The sequence below is a fragment of the Camelina sativa genome, chromosome 11, assembly GCF_000633955.1.
Source record: "Camelina sativa cultivar DH55 chromosome 11, Cs, whole genome shotgun sequence".
NCBI classification, from domain to species: Eukaryota; Viridiplantae; Streptophyta; class Magnoliopsida; order Brassicales; family Brassicaceae; genus Camelina; species Camelina sativa.
In genome coordinates, this window is record NC_025695.1 from 45,413,004 (window position 1) to 45,428,069 (window position 15,066).

Sequence of the window (15,066 nt, forward strand, 5' to 3'; positions counted from 1 at the left end):
TAGAAAACATGAAAAGTCTACTACAAAAAAAAAGGAGATAGACAACATGATAAGGCTAATACAATGTGACATGCCGAATGCGAGGAGGAAAGCAATTAGGGCGAGAACATAAGACAAAATCACCCTATGTAGTTGTTGATGGACATGCCGAATGCGACGAGGAAAGCAATTAGGGCGAGAACAGTTGACAAAATAAGAGCAAGCTCAAACTTTGGGTTTCTGGGGGGTGGGGGTTGGAATCCCTGAACAAATGCCCGGAAATCAGTGTAGACGGCGCTTAGCTCTGCGACCATCTCATGAAGGCTATTGATTTGTTCACCGTTGGCGTTAACACGCTTCAGCACAGTACGGGGGTCGCATCGTTCCCCTTGTTTGGTATAGGTGAGGTACCGCATCATCTGGTCATCATTTTCTGAAAACCTGGCATTGATGTCGTGTATCTCCTCCATAATGGCTTTATCCCACATCTTGCTGAAGTGAACTCCTCCATTCTATGAGAAATAAAGGATAGTGTTGGTTAGGGTAGCAAAGTAGCCTAAGGGCATGATACAAAAAGAGCTGATATGAAGTCTAAGGGACTTACTTCACTTCTCTTACACTCGTAAAACATACGGCCCATGCCTGGCTCTTCAGTTCTGGTGCCAATTTTGAGATGACTACCACAAATGCACTTCCGAGGGAGGCCGTATGTTGGGTCTCCATAACGTCGAGAGAAAATTGAAGATGCGGACGAGGCAGAAGCAGAGGTCGAAGGAGGCGTGCCATAGACAGGCTCATTGTGAGAGGATGCAGATGAAGAAGATGGTTGAGAGTAGCTATACTGCCCCATTATATGAATAATAACATGGAAGGCGGATGTGGTGGAATATATGGGTAAGAGATCCTCTTAGGCTTTAGGTGAATAATGACGTAGAAGTTGGATGTGGTGGCCCATTGTAGTCTTTATCGTTTGACTTTGAAGGTGTTTACAGTGTTTGCTCTGCCATCAAGGAACAGAGACATGATTGATTGGCTTCCACTGTAGCTGTTGTTTAAGGGCTGTAGTCTTTTAAAACAATTGTGTAGATAAAGCAAGGACAGCCAATTGTGTAATAAGATTTTTATAGAGAATGGTCCACTCTTCAAACCTTTGTTTAAAGAACAAAACGAAAAGTAGTAGCGACCAAAAAACAAAGTACATATCCTTCTGAAGAAGGACCAAAAGGAACAAATTCCAGGGAGGACATAACAAGTTCAATGCTTAAGTGAGAGATATCAACAACGTAGGACATACGGAGTCCACCAAGTCCTCTGTTAGTCCATATGGCGTTACTTTATGCGAATGGAGCTCGATAAACTTAACCGCCAGAGGACCACAGTCCCCGGTCCTGTCATTCTGGTAAACCTTCGCAACTCTTTCACAGCTAAACACGTTAGGAAGAGGGTAGTCAACAGATGCAGGATCAACGAAGGCCTTAATGACTAGTGGGAGCAGGTCCATGATAGGTTTCATCAGACGGGGAACCTTCTTGGGGGCGTTGTGCACAATTAATGGATCAAGGATCAATACATGAGCCTTCTTCAAGCGAGTAACAAGTGCAACCCAGTGACGTTTTCCCCAATTCATAGGCAGGTAAACAGTATCGACGTCGGTGTACCATCCAAGGTTGGTTCCACGGTTGTGGACATTACCTCTGACGTAGTTCTTAATAATGTTGTTCCAGGCAAAACTTGTTTTCTTCTTCGATTCCTGATAACGCTGCAACTCGGTGGTTAGCATGTGAGAGAACCACGTGTCAATAATAACTATCCTGTTTTGCCGCAACTTATCCCCATAACGCCTCCACAGAAGGCTGAGCATCGCTTCCATGTGCTGCAAAACAAAGGTGGACAACGGTTCAACAAATGGGTTCGATAAAACACTAGACTTGTGTTGTTCTGTAAGATAGTAGAATGCACTTACCAGCGTATCCACCCAGTGTTGTGGCGTGTAAATCTCGATGAAGAAAGTCTTCTTGACAGGGATGCCATCAATAATGTAATCCCTGAGGACGATGTCAATTAGACAAATCTCGTTAATATATTGTTGGTAAGATATAACGAGAGAAAGAAAAGATAGAGAAACGTTGGAAACAAACTTTTTACGGTACGCTTTTAGTTGTGCCATAAACCTTCTCTCCAGTGAACGGCTTACAGCTTTCAGAGGCATGAAACTATCATCTTCGGAGCTCTCAGAAGCTGGTTTCTTAGATTGAGAAGTCGAACACTGACCATATCGCCTTGGGGCTGTCCTCGTTCTTTTCGTTGGAAGTGGATTCTGACATTTATTGGCTGTGGGGTAACGCCGCTTCCTATTAGGTTTGTCGGGAACCTGCAAAATGTTCTTTGTTGTTATTAAGCAAGCAATGTGTATGGCGTAGACATGGGAGGGGGGGGACATCTTAATGGACAAGTTATGAATCATACATCCATCTGTGGTCCACCTTCAATTTTACCTCCAGACAGAACTGGTGCCTCTCCTACAACAACCGATTTATCTTTCACATGCTCCTCAACTAATACACTTGTACCCGCATCACCAGAATTGTCATGATCCCTCATGGTTTCCAATTGGGATCCTGATGGACGATTAGCCTGAAAATAATATAAAGGACATAAGTCCATTAGGGTGGACATAATCTAAAAGGATGGACAGAAAATAACATCTGAATGGATTAGAGATTTGTCATACCTCTAATACCTCTGACTGCCCTACGTCGTCACCATCATTTTCATTCTTAGCTGGTGATACAATATTGGCCTCATCCCCTGATTTGTCAGCAGCACTCGTGCTCTCCATTTGGGATTTTGAAGGACTACCAGCCTGAAAAAATGCAATGGACAAAACTTACGAGGATGGACAAGGGCTGAAAGGGTGGACAACCAATGTTAACGAGGATGGACAACCTATTTTTACGATGGACATGAATCTATAATGATGGACAGAAAATAACATCGGAATGGATTAGAGATTTGTCTTACCTCTACTACCCCTGCCTCCCCTACGTCGTCACCATCATTTTCATTCTCAGCTGGTGATACAATATTGGCCTCATCCCCTGATTTGTCAGCAACACTCGTGCTCTCCATTTGGGATTCTGAAGGACTACCAGCCTGAAAAAATGCAATGGACAAAAAGTTACGAGGATGGAAAAGGGCTAAAGGGGTGGACAACAAATGTTAACGAGGATGGACAACCAATTTTTACCGGGGTCACTTTGATTACTTCATCTCCTGATTGGTCACCCTCACTCATGCTCTTCTTTTGGGATTCTGATGGACTACCACCCTGAAATAGCATATAGAGAAGATGAAGTGAGAATGGACTACGAAAATAACTATTCTACCGTGGTCCATCTAAAGGACTACCAGCCTGAAAGACCAGGTAGACAGTATCAAATATGGGTAGACAACGAAATAACTATTCTTAGGTGGTCCATTTGATTACTGCATTGTCTGGGCATATGTGTTGAGGCTTTGTTGCAGTGTCGGTTGGGTACATATTACCATCCTGTCTGCTTCTTCTTCACTTGATGTGCTCAATCCCTGTCCAACAAAGATAAAAGAGGAAGTAATAAAAACTTTGACTACCAATGTTTATTGTCCATCAGGTTGACTTCTGTCTTACCACGTCGCCTCCTTCCGGACCAGCATTTCTGCATCGAAAATCTTCCTTGTCCTGCTGAGTTGAGCAAATTGAGAGAGTTAGTTAGTAAATATAGATCTCTAGTAATTAACATGCAGAACGGAAGTCGCAACATTATCTCTGAGGTTTAGGGCTGATCCGTCATTGAATGACTTCCGGGGGTGGTACCTCAGTCGAAGAAGAACGGAAGTCGCAACATTATCTCTGAGGTTTAGGGCTGATCCGTCATTGAATGACTTCCGGGGGTGGTACCTCAGTCGAAGAAGAACGGAAGTCGCAACATTATCTCTGAGGTTTAGGGCTGATCCGTCATTGAATGACTTGTTAATGTCGGCAACAATTTTGGAGATATCAGTCCCGTAATTACCCCATGTAGATTGGTTGAAGTTTACCGCAGAATCTGGTTCAGAAGTCGGTGGTGATCTTGGGCAAACGCCTTTTGCTTTCAAAGAACAGATAATTCAGTCATAAATCTCGTCCTGCAATAGTGACCTCTCAACAGCCCACTTATTCTCCATTTCTGCTTTATGCGCTTTGTTTCTCCTGTCAACCTCTCGCAGAAGTTCCTGAGCAGTGTCTTTCCCTTTGCATCCGTTCTTCACCAACATTATCTTCTTCTGGGTCCAAAGCAGGGTCTTTCCCTTTGCATTTGTTCTGATTTCGACGAGTTGGGACAGGAGACTTTTTTGGGGGTTTGGATGGCAGAGTGACCCTTTGCGAAGAAGAAGATGAAGTAATAAGGGGAAGTTGTGCCATCCCACCAGTCCATACATCAGGCTTAAAAACGTGTCCGTCTTGAAGCTTCTGGCAGATATAATCAACACGCTCATCTTCAACCTCATCAACCCAGGAGAACGAAAGCGGGTCTATTGCAGCGTCGCCGTGCATTATAGACTCCACATGAAGCTGTGAAATAAGCATGTATTATGAAATTCATTTAAAAAAATAGTGATGGACCATACTCGATAGTGTAGGACATTTAAACATACATTTGGGTCCGCCTATGTCCGTAGAATGTTAGAATTGTGGAAGGACTTCAATTGTGTGAGATGTTTTACAGATCGGTGTGTAAAACTGAGTTCAGTGTCAGCTTCCGGGAGATAAGTCTCCAGCATGGGAATGGCACGTAGGAACAGCAACTGGAAAGCGAGGGTAAAGCCATGTGTGGCTGTATGCGACCCCATCAGCTTTTTACATAAACCGTCAGCAGTACAGTTAGAAAAACCAACATGGACGGTCTCTATAGTCCGTTCAAAAGATTTCCTCCCCCAAGGGTAGTTGTCAAATGCGTTCAAGTCCTTCAACATCTCTGCTACTTGCTTGCTTGCTCGAACCTTGGACGAGTCGCATACAACGATACCCTCAACAATGACAATAAGGGCAAGGCGTAATCGACGTTGTCCATCCATTCTATCTGCTTCAGGCAACAACTTGTCTCGCTTTAACATGAGGACAATGTCCCGAATAGAGTACGACTCTTTTGGACCAACCAGAGTGTACCAGAAATGTTGGTCCCCTTCGGCTGGCGTTTGCAAAATTTTAGTCTGCAACTGTGAAGGATAAGGATTACAATTGAGACCTGTTAGCAGACTAAACTCTCGGAGGCTGAAACGGATTGGGTGGCCACCAAACACAAACCACATCTCGTGAAGTTTGCGGGTTACGACGGAACGACAGAGCAGCTGGTGGACAAGTTTGCCAGAGAGGGAGCTTTTGCGGACCGGTAGTTGAAAGAGATGACCAAAAGAGGATGCTCTTAGCCAGTCAAACTCGGTCGTACCATCTAAAACTTGAACTATATCCAGCAGGTACTCTGGCTTCGAGTATGAGTTGATCCGACCTCTAACAGGATACCAGTTAGTAGCGAATAATCTACAAGGGAGTAAGGAAGCGTCATCCTGAATGTCGTCCTCAGAGTCTTGCTCTGAATCATTGTCCTTCGACCTACTATGGGAAGAATTTAGTTTTCTGTCCACACAGAATAGAAGAAAGTCCACTAGTATATAGAGATATACCTTGACATTTCTATGTTTTCTTTTGATCGTTTAACATCAACATCGTCTGTCCTCGCCCGACCTGCAATGGGCAGAAGGTTGTATGGAATCAACGACAATGAACATAAATACGGTTTGATAGACAATGGTGGGTGGACATATACATTGAATTCAGACTGTGGTCCATCAATGGAGAACCGATACAAGAAGGGGCTGCTTTGTTGGGGGAATTGCAATAAAAAGATGGCTGAACATTAGCAGCCTCTGCAACCTCGCACGACCTGCAATGAACCCAAATAAGCTTTGATAGAGTACTGATTGGGTGGACAACAAACATTGATGGCGGATCCACCATTGTAGCATTAAATGGGGGGTGATAGACCAATGTTTGGGTAGACATGATTAAAGAAAAATGATGGACATAACGACCTTCGTTGTTGGTTTGTGTCCTCCGCGGACAGATTCTTAGATGAGTCTTCATCAGGCCTGCAATGGGGAGGAATCGGATTACCAGCGCAAGCATCTTCATCACACCTGTCGGGACAAGAATTGGTGGACACAAAAGTTATATCCAATATATAGTTATGTTTGGGTAGACATGATTAAAGATAAATGTTGGGCATAACGACCTTCCTTGTTGGTTTGTGTCCTCCGAGTGCAGATTCCTAGATGAGTCTTCATCAGCGCAAGCATCTGGCAGACACCTGTCGGGACAAAAATTGGTGGACACAAAAGTTATAACCAATATAGATGGACAACGACTGTCTTCATCCGTTACAAAAGTCTTTAAAAGTTGGAAGGAGACACAATATAGATGGACAACGACTAATAGCCTAACTTGGTGGACAGAAAGCACTTTTTAAAATATAGTCTATCTAACGCTTAAGAAGTTAAACAGTCTCAATGGACAAAAAAACATCCTTACGCAATAAAGTCTACCTTAAACTTCACACTAGTTTCATGTCTATCAAAGCGATTGGTTGGTCAACAGAGTTACCTGCGTCCGGCGGTGTCGGTAAGATCTCCCTCACTAATTCCGGGATCGGGTATCTGAGAGGGACCCCTGAAAGGAATGAAAGTAAGGGCAAAGCTCACAACAACACAAAATAACTAGAATTTATGGCAATTTCATCCAAAATCATACCCTTTGTCGGGGTTCTTAACTTCGGCAAGCGTTTCTGGGGCTTCCGTTGTCGCGGTCGCCGGATCCAAAGGTGTAGGATTGGCCCGTAGAAAGGTCTGAAAGATGAAATTCATCTCTTTGAGATTGTAATACTTCGGCGGCTCCCGGAATAGTACGGCGGTTGTCGGAATGTGAACGAAGACTAAAAGTCGTTCCCGGTGGTGATGTTTGAAGAGAAGCGAAATAAAGAGATCTTTGAGAACAGTAACGATGAAAGAGAGAAAATTGGTTCAATGAATCGTCAAAAAGCTGTAGTAGTTAACTGGTCTTACAACTTTAAGTCACTTCATAAAAAAATATTTTTATTTTTAATTTTTATCTTTCTCTCGATGCTTCATTTACGAGCCCCCTCAATTAAGGGTAAAAAAGTCTTTTTTTGAACACCATGTGACAGGCGGGAAAACAAGTTATGTAAAATGGCATAGGCGAGAAAGTTATCTACTGTACATGGCATTCTTAACACTTTTCCCAAACAGAAAATGTCAAGAAAAGAAAAGAAAAAATAAAAGGATGAGACGCCTTAAACCCATACAACCCTAGTAAGAATGGGTTAAACCCGATGGCCAAACAAACATTAACACGATGGGTTCTGGTAGTGATCTGTGATAAAGAAGGTAATTTCTCAACGCGAGTGGCTGCGTTTCTACCGCTTCAATCGCCGGGAATGGCTGATGGTGAAGAACCGTTCCCTTTTCTCCCTCGGCGGGAGTTCTCGACGACAGCTATTGGGCTTTGCGATTGGTCGACGCCGGCCGAAAAATAATGGGCGGTAGGTAAAGCTTGTAACTTTATTTTCTATGGGTCATGGTTTTATCTTCTAGTTTTAGAGATCTGCTAATGGCGTCGTCTTTTCTTTTACGAGTTTTGAAAGCTGAGCTCTGATAATGCCTTCTTCTCTTTGGATATAATAACCAGCGCTGATCGTTTTGCCTCGGTGCTGCTCTTAGAATTTGCTTTAAGCTTTGATTTGTCTATATAATTTCTGTGAATGGAAATTGTCAAAGCTTGTTTCATCAGCTCTCTCTCTCTCTCTCTCTCTCTCTCTCTCTCTCTCTCTCTCTCTCTCTCAACATTCTTAATGTATTAGCTAGAGTGATAACTATAACAGGTGAGATAAAATGAAAATTGTGTTTAAAAAAAACAAGCTGCCTTTTTGTATGTTTCTTTGGATAATGTAGCTGTTCAAGTTCTTGATTGTGATGTCGGATGATTATTCTCCTACATTATTTACTCATATTGTATTCAGTCATTTTCCCATTTTTATAATTGCACACTAAAGACCTCTTCTTAATGTAGCCAGAGCTTGATTTTGCTTTCATTTTCCGTTTATGTTTATTTATACATGCGCCGTTAATTTCTCCACGTTTGGGAATTGTAGTGTTTTAATATGGAGTATATCTTAAGAGAAAGTAACTAACTATGGGGAGTCCTTGTCGTTTTGTCTGGTTTTGGTGGGTGGTATTAGGTTTAAGGAGATCCCCATCAGCTTTAGACATTGGAATGGAGGAAAGCTTGCAGCCTAACATCCCAGTCAAAGGTTTTTTGCCACCGGAGATTCTCAATCTCATCCACCGCCTATGCCGGCTGAGACAGATAAACAGGTTTTTCGTTGAAACTATAAAATTAATGTAGTTCACTTCGATTAGGAGTTCAAATATTAATTATGTTTCTTGGGTTATAATCAGCTTATAGGTATACCATTGTTTTAAAAGCTTTTTCTACTTCTAATCTTTCACTGATCCAAGTCAACGACCATTAAAATTCTTAGCATTTCGTCGTCCATTGTGAATTCATACGAGGGCAATGTCTTTTTTAGAGAAATACCCTAAACTAGCACTCATTTAAGTTTTTCTTTCAAAGTTAGCACACATCCTCATTTATTCCAAAAGTAGCATTAGTGAATTATTATCTTAAAAACAAAATAAATGATAAATTTTTTATTTATTAAATTTTACGATCTTGATAGCTTCTGTTCCGACGAAGCGGAGTATGATCATCTAGTTTGGTCATCACCATTAATGGGATTTCTGAATATTTAGGAAAATCTTCCTAAATATCAATGAAGTTTTCCTAAACATTATGAAATCCTTCCTAAATCTAAAGAAATGAGTGTATCACATATTACTCCATTTAGTGAGGTATATTTGATTTTCTTTTGTGCACATTCTGATATTTTATCTATATATATATATATATATATGAGATATATATGAGTAATAATTTGATTTTGTGTCTTCCAAAAATATTTTATGAAGGCTATAACAAACTTTAAGTTTTGCTTCATAAATATTACTGTATCCTTCCTAAATATTAAAAAAATGTGTTTTTAAATCTCTTTTTGGTGTTTTACCTTAATATGTGCAAGATTACTCCATTAATGAGGGGGTAATGATATCTTTTTGTGCATATCATGGTGTTTACTAATATTCAGACTTTTTGTGAAGGTCATCTTTAGGTTCATTATGAAATTCAAACGTTTTAGGAAAGTCATCCTGAAGTTCAAGAAATCTTTATTTAAAATCATGGAATCCTTCCTGAATTTTGTAAATCCTTCTTGAATTTCTTGAAATTAAAGAGAAATTGTAGCAAACTCAATCATAGTTACCTCAACAACTATTAGATTGTTTAATAGAAACATGTGACACTCTTATAGTGAAGAAACATTATACAAGTAACAAAATAATATAAAAATGTTTCACAACCATCATACATGTCTAACAACAAATAAAGAAAGATAGTCCTATGTAATGTCAACACACTCCTTAAAGATGTCCAAAGAAAACTTGCATCTTTTGTTGTATGCAGATACATTGCTTTGCGATTGCTTGAACTTGTTCTTCCAAAAGATACTTGTCATCTTCAAGAATCTTAACGAGTTCACCTGTGAAATGAGGTGTTCCATCATGATTCTGTATTTCAACATATAGGTGCAAGCATCGTAAATCATTTCTTTAGATTCTACAAACCACAATGAGAAAATTACTAGGGAAAAGTCAGTGGCAACACATAACTCGTGCATTAGATTAAACGTGCATAAATATCAAAGAGAAGCAACAAAGAAAGACGCTTTTTATGAAGGTCATCATGAATTCATGAAAGCTTTCATGAATTTCTGAATTTTGTATTCAAGGTCCTTGTTAAGAGCAGTTCAAATCAAACATATCAAATGCTCTGAACATATATGATACTTCACAACAACAAGCTAGAGGATTACACTATTGTCTTCGAACTTTACTCAAATTCAACCTACAATGAGGTTGCTTTGGCATACTATAAACTAGCCTCATTATGAAAACCTACTAAGGTGAGACATTCAAGGAGGAAACAGAGCGTTTGAGCACCCTTGAAAAACTTTACACAAATTCAATTTCTCAATCAATAAAATGCTATAAACTAAACCAATTAATACACACAAATAAAATAACACAATCATTTGTTAAAGAGACAAACTTACCCAATCATTTGTTACATGTATCATTACCATAGTCAGAATCACATTTCGGATTTACCACTCAGAGAGGATGTCTTCACCATCTTGGAATCACACGCCTCTTTTGCTGGAAATAAATTACAGGAACAAGTGTATATTTTCCTTTGATCAGATCCTATTAATAGATTGAGCCAAATTAGTCAAACTTAATCATTTATTCATTCTACAGAACAGTACGAACAAACAAATCTCTTGAGTGTTAGAAAATATGAAGATCAAAGCACCTCCAAATCAGAGACCAATTACAGATACAACTTTCTCTGTCAAGCTTCATGCTCCCAAAAAGAAAAAGAAAACATGAAATTGAACATGACTATTTGAGAAATTACAAAAAATCAACCTAAACATAAAAGATTGGTTACCTTAGTTTATTGGAGCCATTAGGTCCACCCAATCTCATGTGTCCTTTGTCGGTTTTGTTCGCTCTTCTTTCACTCATTTTACAGACTCCATCGTATCAATCAAATTCACAAACAATAACACGAGACGACGAGATCGATAACACTAGAACAGATTTGCGGTGAGAATACGGCTACGCAAACACGGCGACGAGAACACGGCGACAAAAACACGGTGACAACAATCGTCGATGAGAATCGATTGGCGAGAGATCTGAGATATTTGCTTTGAGCTTAGTTGCTAGTGTAACTGGTTCATCGTTCTCCGATGAGAGGTCGTGGTGAAAGTGAGATCTCATAAATCTCAATTTCTGCAAAGATAAAATAGAAGTTTTTATTAAATAATATAATTAATAATTTAGTGGTTTTAGTATTTAATTAGAGCATGTGTGCTAAATCTGGAAAAATGAAGAGTGTGTGCTAGGTTTGGAACAAAAACTTAAATTTGTGCTATTTTTGAGAATTGACCTTTTTTGTATTGATGGTATGCATATTGTTGTTGGTCAAGGAACGAAACAGATGTACAAAATTCACCAAATGTGACCTTGTCCCAAAATCAAGTTCTCTAGAGAACCAAAGAAAACAGAATGTGGGTTGTGATTTCTTATTCACTTATACTCTAGAAACAAAATAATTACGGAGGAGTCACAAATTAGTGAGAGCTGTTAAGCAAAAGAAAAGCAAAATTCTTCTTGATCTTGTCTTAGATAATTGATCCTCCCTTAATTCCTTAACGTGCTTCTTGGTCTGCTCATTATTTGCCACGAAAAAAACTTCATGATAATGATGTCGGGTAAATGTTGTCCTCTTATAGCTCATTCTTCTCCCCTTGGTGAAGCTGCTGGACTAGAAAACACTATTGACCTGACTAAGTCTTTCTTTTAGTGTATGGTTTGGGTTTGCTTTATTTATTTACTTTTTATTTTCAACAGCATAGCCTGCCATCGGTTTCTTGATTTTTCCCTGGGAGTTAAGAGAATATGGAGCGTTCTTTTGGGAACACATTGACCCTTGTTTGGACTCGTCTTGGGCCGATCCTCAGTTTCCCAGAAAAATTTCATGAAATTTAGGGGGTTATTGGATCCTTGATTTTAATGGATTTAGAAATCCAAGTTAAATCATGTGTTATTCAATCATTTATTTTAAAATCTTTACTAAAATTATGTGTTATTGGATCTATGAATTCTAAATCCTAATTAAAATCACCCCTTATTCAATATTAAAGATTTGAGTATGGATTTGATTTCATATTGGATTTGGATGGATTTGAAAATATGTTTTACTTATAAATATAGAGATTGAAATCCTTGGTCTCCACCTAGTTATTTGGGTGGATTTGGAAAAAAAAACTAACGTAATAGCCAACCTACTAGAAGACAAAAGATCATGAAAGAAAGAATGACATGATAATAATAAAAAGCATAAAAGGTGTTCATGCACAAACATAACAATACGTAAATATCGGACATGATAAAGAATGAGAAATAATTCAACCTATAACGTTGTTACGTATTGTTATAAAGAGAACCAACCATATTGAATTATTAAAATACGTATTTTTTGTTTAATAGCAAACCAACCATATTAGAAAACAAAAAATCATGAAGCACCTAATAAAAATAATTCAACTTATAAAGAGAAGAAGGACTAAGAGGAAAAGAGCCAATATGAAATCAAAGAGGAAATGCACCTTTTTTTTCGTCACAGGTGTACATCAAACATGTATCAAGAAGTCCATGATGAAAGAGAAAAAGATGCATTACATGATGACGAGTTAGATAGTGATATTATTTTCTTGGTGCTCTTGATTTTCATTCAAATGCTATATTTGAGAAAATGCCAACGACCTCGATTGCAATATTCTATTCGACGTGCGATCACAAGAGAAGGTGAAATATATATAGAAAATATGCAAAAGAAAAAGCCTTCGGATTTTAAACAGTTGTATCGAATGTATCACGAGACTTTTCTAAAGTTATGTGTTCATATCCGAGAGCATACAGATCTATGTGATACAAAATATATTAGTGTTGAAGAAATGGTTGCAACTTTTCTTCTTATAGTTGGCCAAAATTCAAGGTATTGTCGTACAAAAGACACTTTTAATAGGTCATCGTTTGCAACAAGTGTGAACTTTCACAAAGTTTTACGGGCTCTAAATCAAATTGCTCCAAGTTTAATGGCTAAGCCTGAGATTACAGTGCCTACAAAAATTAGAGAAAGTACAAGATTTTATCCGTATTTTAAGGTATATTTTTCATATAATTATGTTTTTGCTTTTTTCATTATCTTTCATAGAATATAACTTTATTTTTTTTTTTTTTTAGGATTGTGTTGGAGCTATTGATGGTACACATATCCTTGCAATGGTACCAACAAAAAAAGCGCCTTCTTTTCGTAACAGAAAAGGTGATATATCGCAAAATGTGTTGGCTGCTTGTAATTTTGATCTTGAATTCATGTATGTGCTTAGTGGATGGGAAGGTTCAGCTCATGACTCAAAAGTATTAAATGATGCTTTGACAAGGAACACTAATCGACTACCAGTTCCAGAAGGTATGTACATGTCTTCCTATTGTAAATATGTTTTCTCAACATGACAAGTGACTGTATATTATTATTGTACTTCAGGAAAGTTTTATGTAGTAGATTGTGGATTTCCAAATCGTCGAAACTTTTTAGCTCCTTATCGTGGTGTCAGATATCATCTACAAGAATTTTCTGGTCAAAATTCACAACCAGAAATGCAAAAGAGTTGTTTAACCATCGTCATGCATCCCTAAGGAACGTGGTTGAAAGAATATTTGGTATTTTCAAATCTCGATTTGCAATCTTTAAGCACGCACCTCCTTTTCCTTATAAGACACAAACAGAGATTGTACTTGCATGTGTCAGTTTACATAATTTTCTGCAAAAGTTTTGTCGAACGGATATTTTTCCAGAAGAAATCGAGAGTGCAGAAGAAGTTGTCGAAGAAATTAATGACGATGATAATGCTAAAGTACTTACAACCCAAGAACAACAAAGAGAATATGCCAATGAGTGGAGATAGACAATAGCATCAAACATGTGGACTGATTCACTTGAGAATGCTACATGAGAGATTATTTTTATAAGTTCTATTTCTTTTATAACTTTTGAATTCTATTCTCTAGGATTTCAAATCCACTTTCTTTGACTTTCAAATCCACATTATTTGATTTTCAAATCCATATTATTTGATTTTAAAATCCATGGATTCCATGTGGATTTCCAAATCTTATAAGGATTTCAAATCCATTAAAATCAAGGATCCAATAACCCCCTTACTCATTTTCACCATTGACCTAAGTCTTTGTTTTAGTGTGCAATTTGGGTTTGCTTTATTTATTTGCTGTATATCTTCAACAGCATAGCCAGCCAATAATTTCTTGATTTTTCTCCTTAGGAGTTCAGAAAAATATGGAAGGTTCTTTTGGGCTTTTGTTAGTACTGATAACTATGGCCATCATTCATATTGTTCAAGCTCAAGCTCAAGACCAAGAAGGTACCAGATTTCTTATTTGTTCTATATATACACATCCATGTGTACAGATGTACATATTGGTTCGCAGAAGTAAACTGGTTTTAACTTTTAAATGATTAATGTTTACCATGTCTGTTAACAGGGTTCATCAGTTTGGATTGCGGGCTACCCGCCGATCATAAGTCTCCTTATCAAGTGACTGGTACTGAACTGTGGTACTCTTCAGACAAAGACTTCATTCAGAGCGGAAAAATTGGTCGAGTCCGAGAAACTTCTATTACTTACGTGGAGTCATACTTGACACTGAGATATTTCCCAGAGAATACGGAACTGCTACAATCTGAGTGTGGACAAGGGGCGTAAATATTTGATCAGGGCCTCCTTTCTCTATGGAAATTATGATGGTCAGTACAGTAACCCGGTGTTTGATCTTTATTTTGGACCTAATCTATGGATCAATATAGATTTGCAAAAGAGGGTGAATGGTACACGAGTAGAGATCTTACACATCCCAACATCAAAATCGTTGCAGATATGTCTTGTTAAGACTGGGAATACTACACCGATAATAACAGCTTTGGAATTACGGCCAATGGGAAAAAACTCTTATATAACTCAGAATGGTTCCCTGGCTTTCCTCTATCGGAGATATTATAAAGAGTCGGGACCTCATCTACGGTATCTCTTATTTCTGCTCTGTTTTGTTCTGTTTTTTTTCTCTTCTTCTTTATCTTCTCATTTGTCTTTTGCCTCCTTTGTCTGTTTACACTTTTTAACACAAGGGCTGGCTTTTCACACATTTGGTTTTAAGACGATCAATATGATAATATTA

At 38.5% G+C, this 15,066-nt stretch overlaps 2 protein-coding genes across 2 annotated transcripts in view; both read left to right on the forward strand.

Moving 5' to 3' along the window:
- On the forward strand, window positions 12,909-13,781 carry LOC104726551. Its single transcript, XM_010445424.1, has 3 exons — window positions 12,909-12,977; window positions 13,057-13,285; window positions 13,675-13,781. The coding sequence occupies exons 1-3, from the start codon at window positions 12,909-12,911 to the stop codon at window positions 13,779-13,781; spliced, it is 405 nt and encodes a 134-aa protein (XP_010443726.1).
- Window positions 14,061-15,066, forward strand: part of LOC104726550 (receptor-like protein kinase At5g59670) — a 6,343-nt gene continuing 5,337 nt past the window's right edge. The window contains 3 exon segments of the mRNA XM_010445423.2: window positions 14,061-14,255; window positions 14,377-14,554; window positions 14,556-14,916. Coding sequence (XP_010443725.2) covers window positions 14,171-14,255; window positions 14,377-14,554; window positions 14,556-14,916 — 624 coding nt within the window. The 5' untranslated portion in view covers window positions 14,061-14,170.

Bases quoted from the DNA above. Each gene is read 5' to 3' on its own strand.
- LOC104726551 (XM_010445424.1), top strand. From the start codon at position 12,909: ATGGCTAAGCCTGAGATTACAGTGCCTACAAAAATTAGAGAAAGTACA. The intron at 12,978-13,056 runs GTATATTTTTCA...TTTTTTTTTTAG, and splicing joins GATTTTATCCGTATTTTAAG to GATTGTGTTGGAGCTATTGA. The intron at 13,286-13,674 runs GTATGTACATGT...TTTTTCCAGAAG, and splicing joins TCGACTACCAGTTCCAGAAG to AAATCGAGAGTGCAGAAGAA.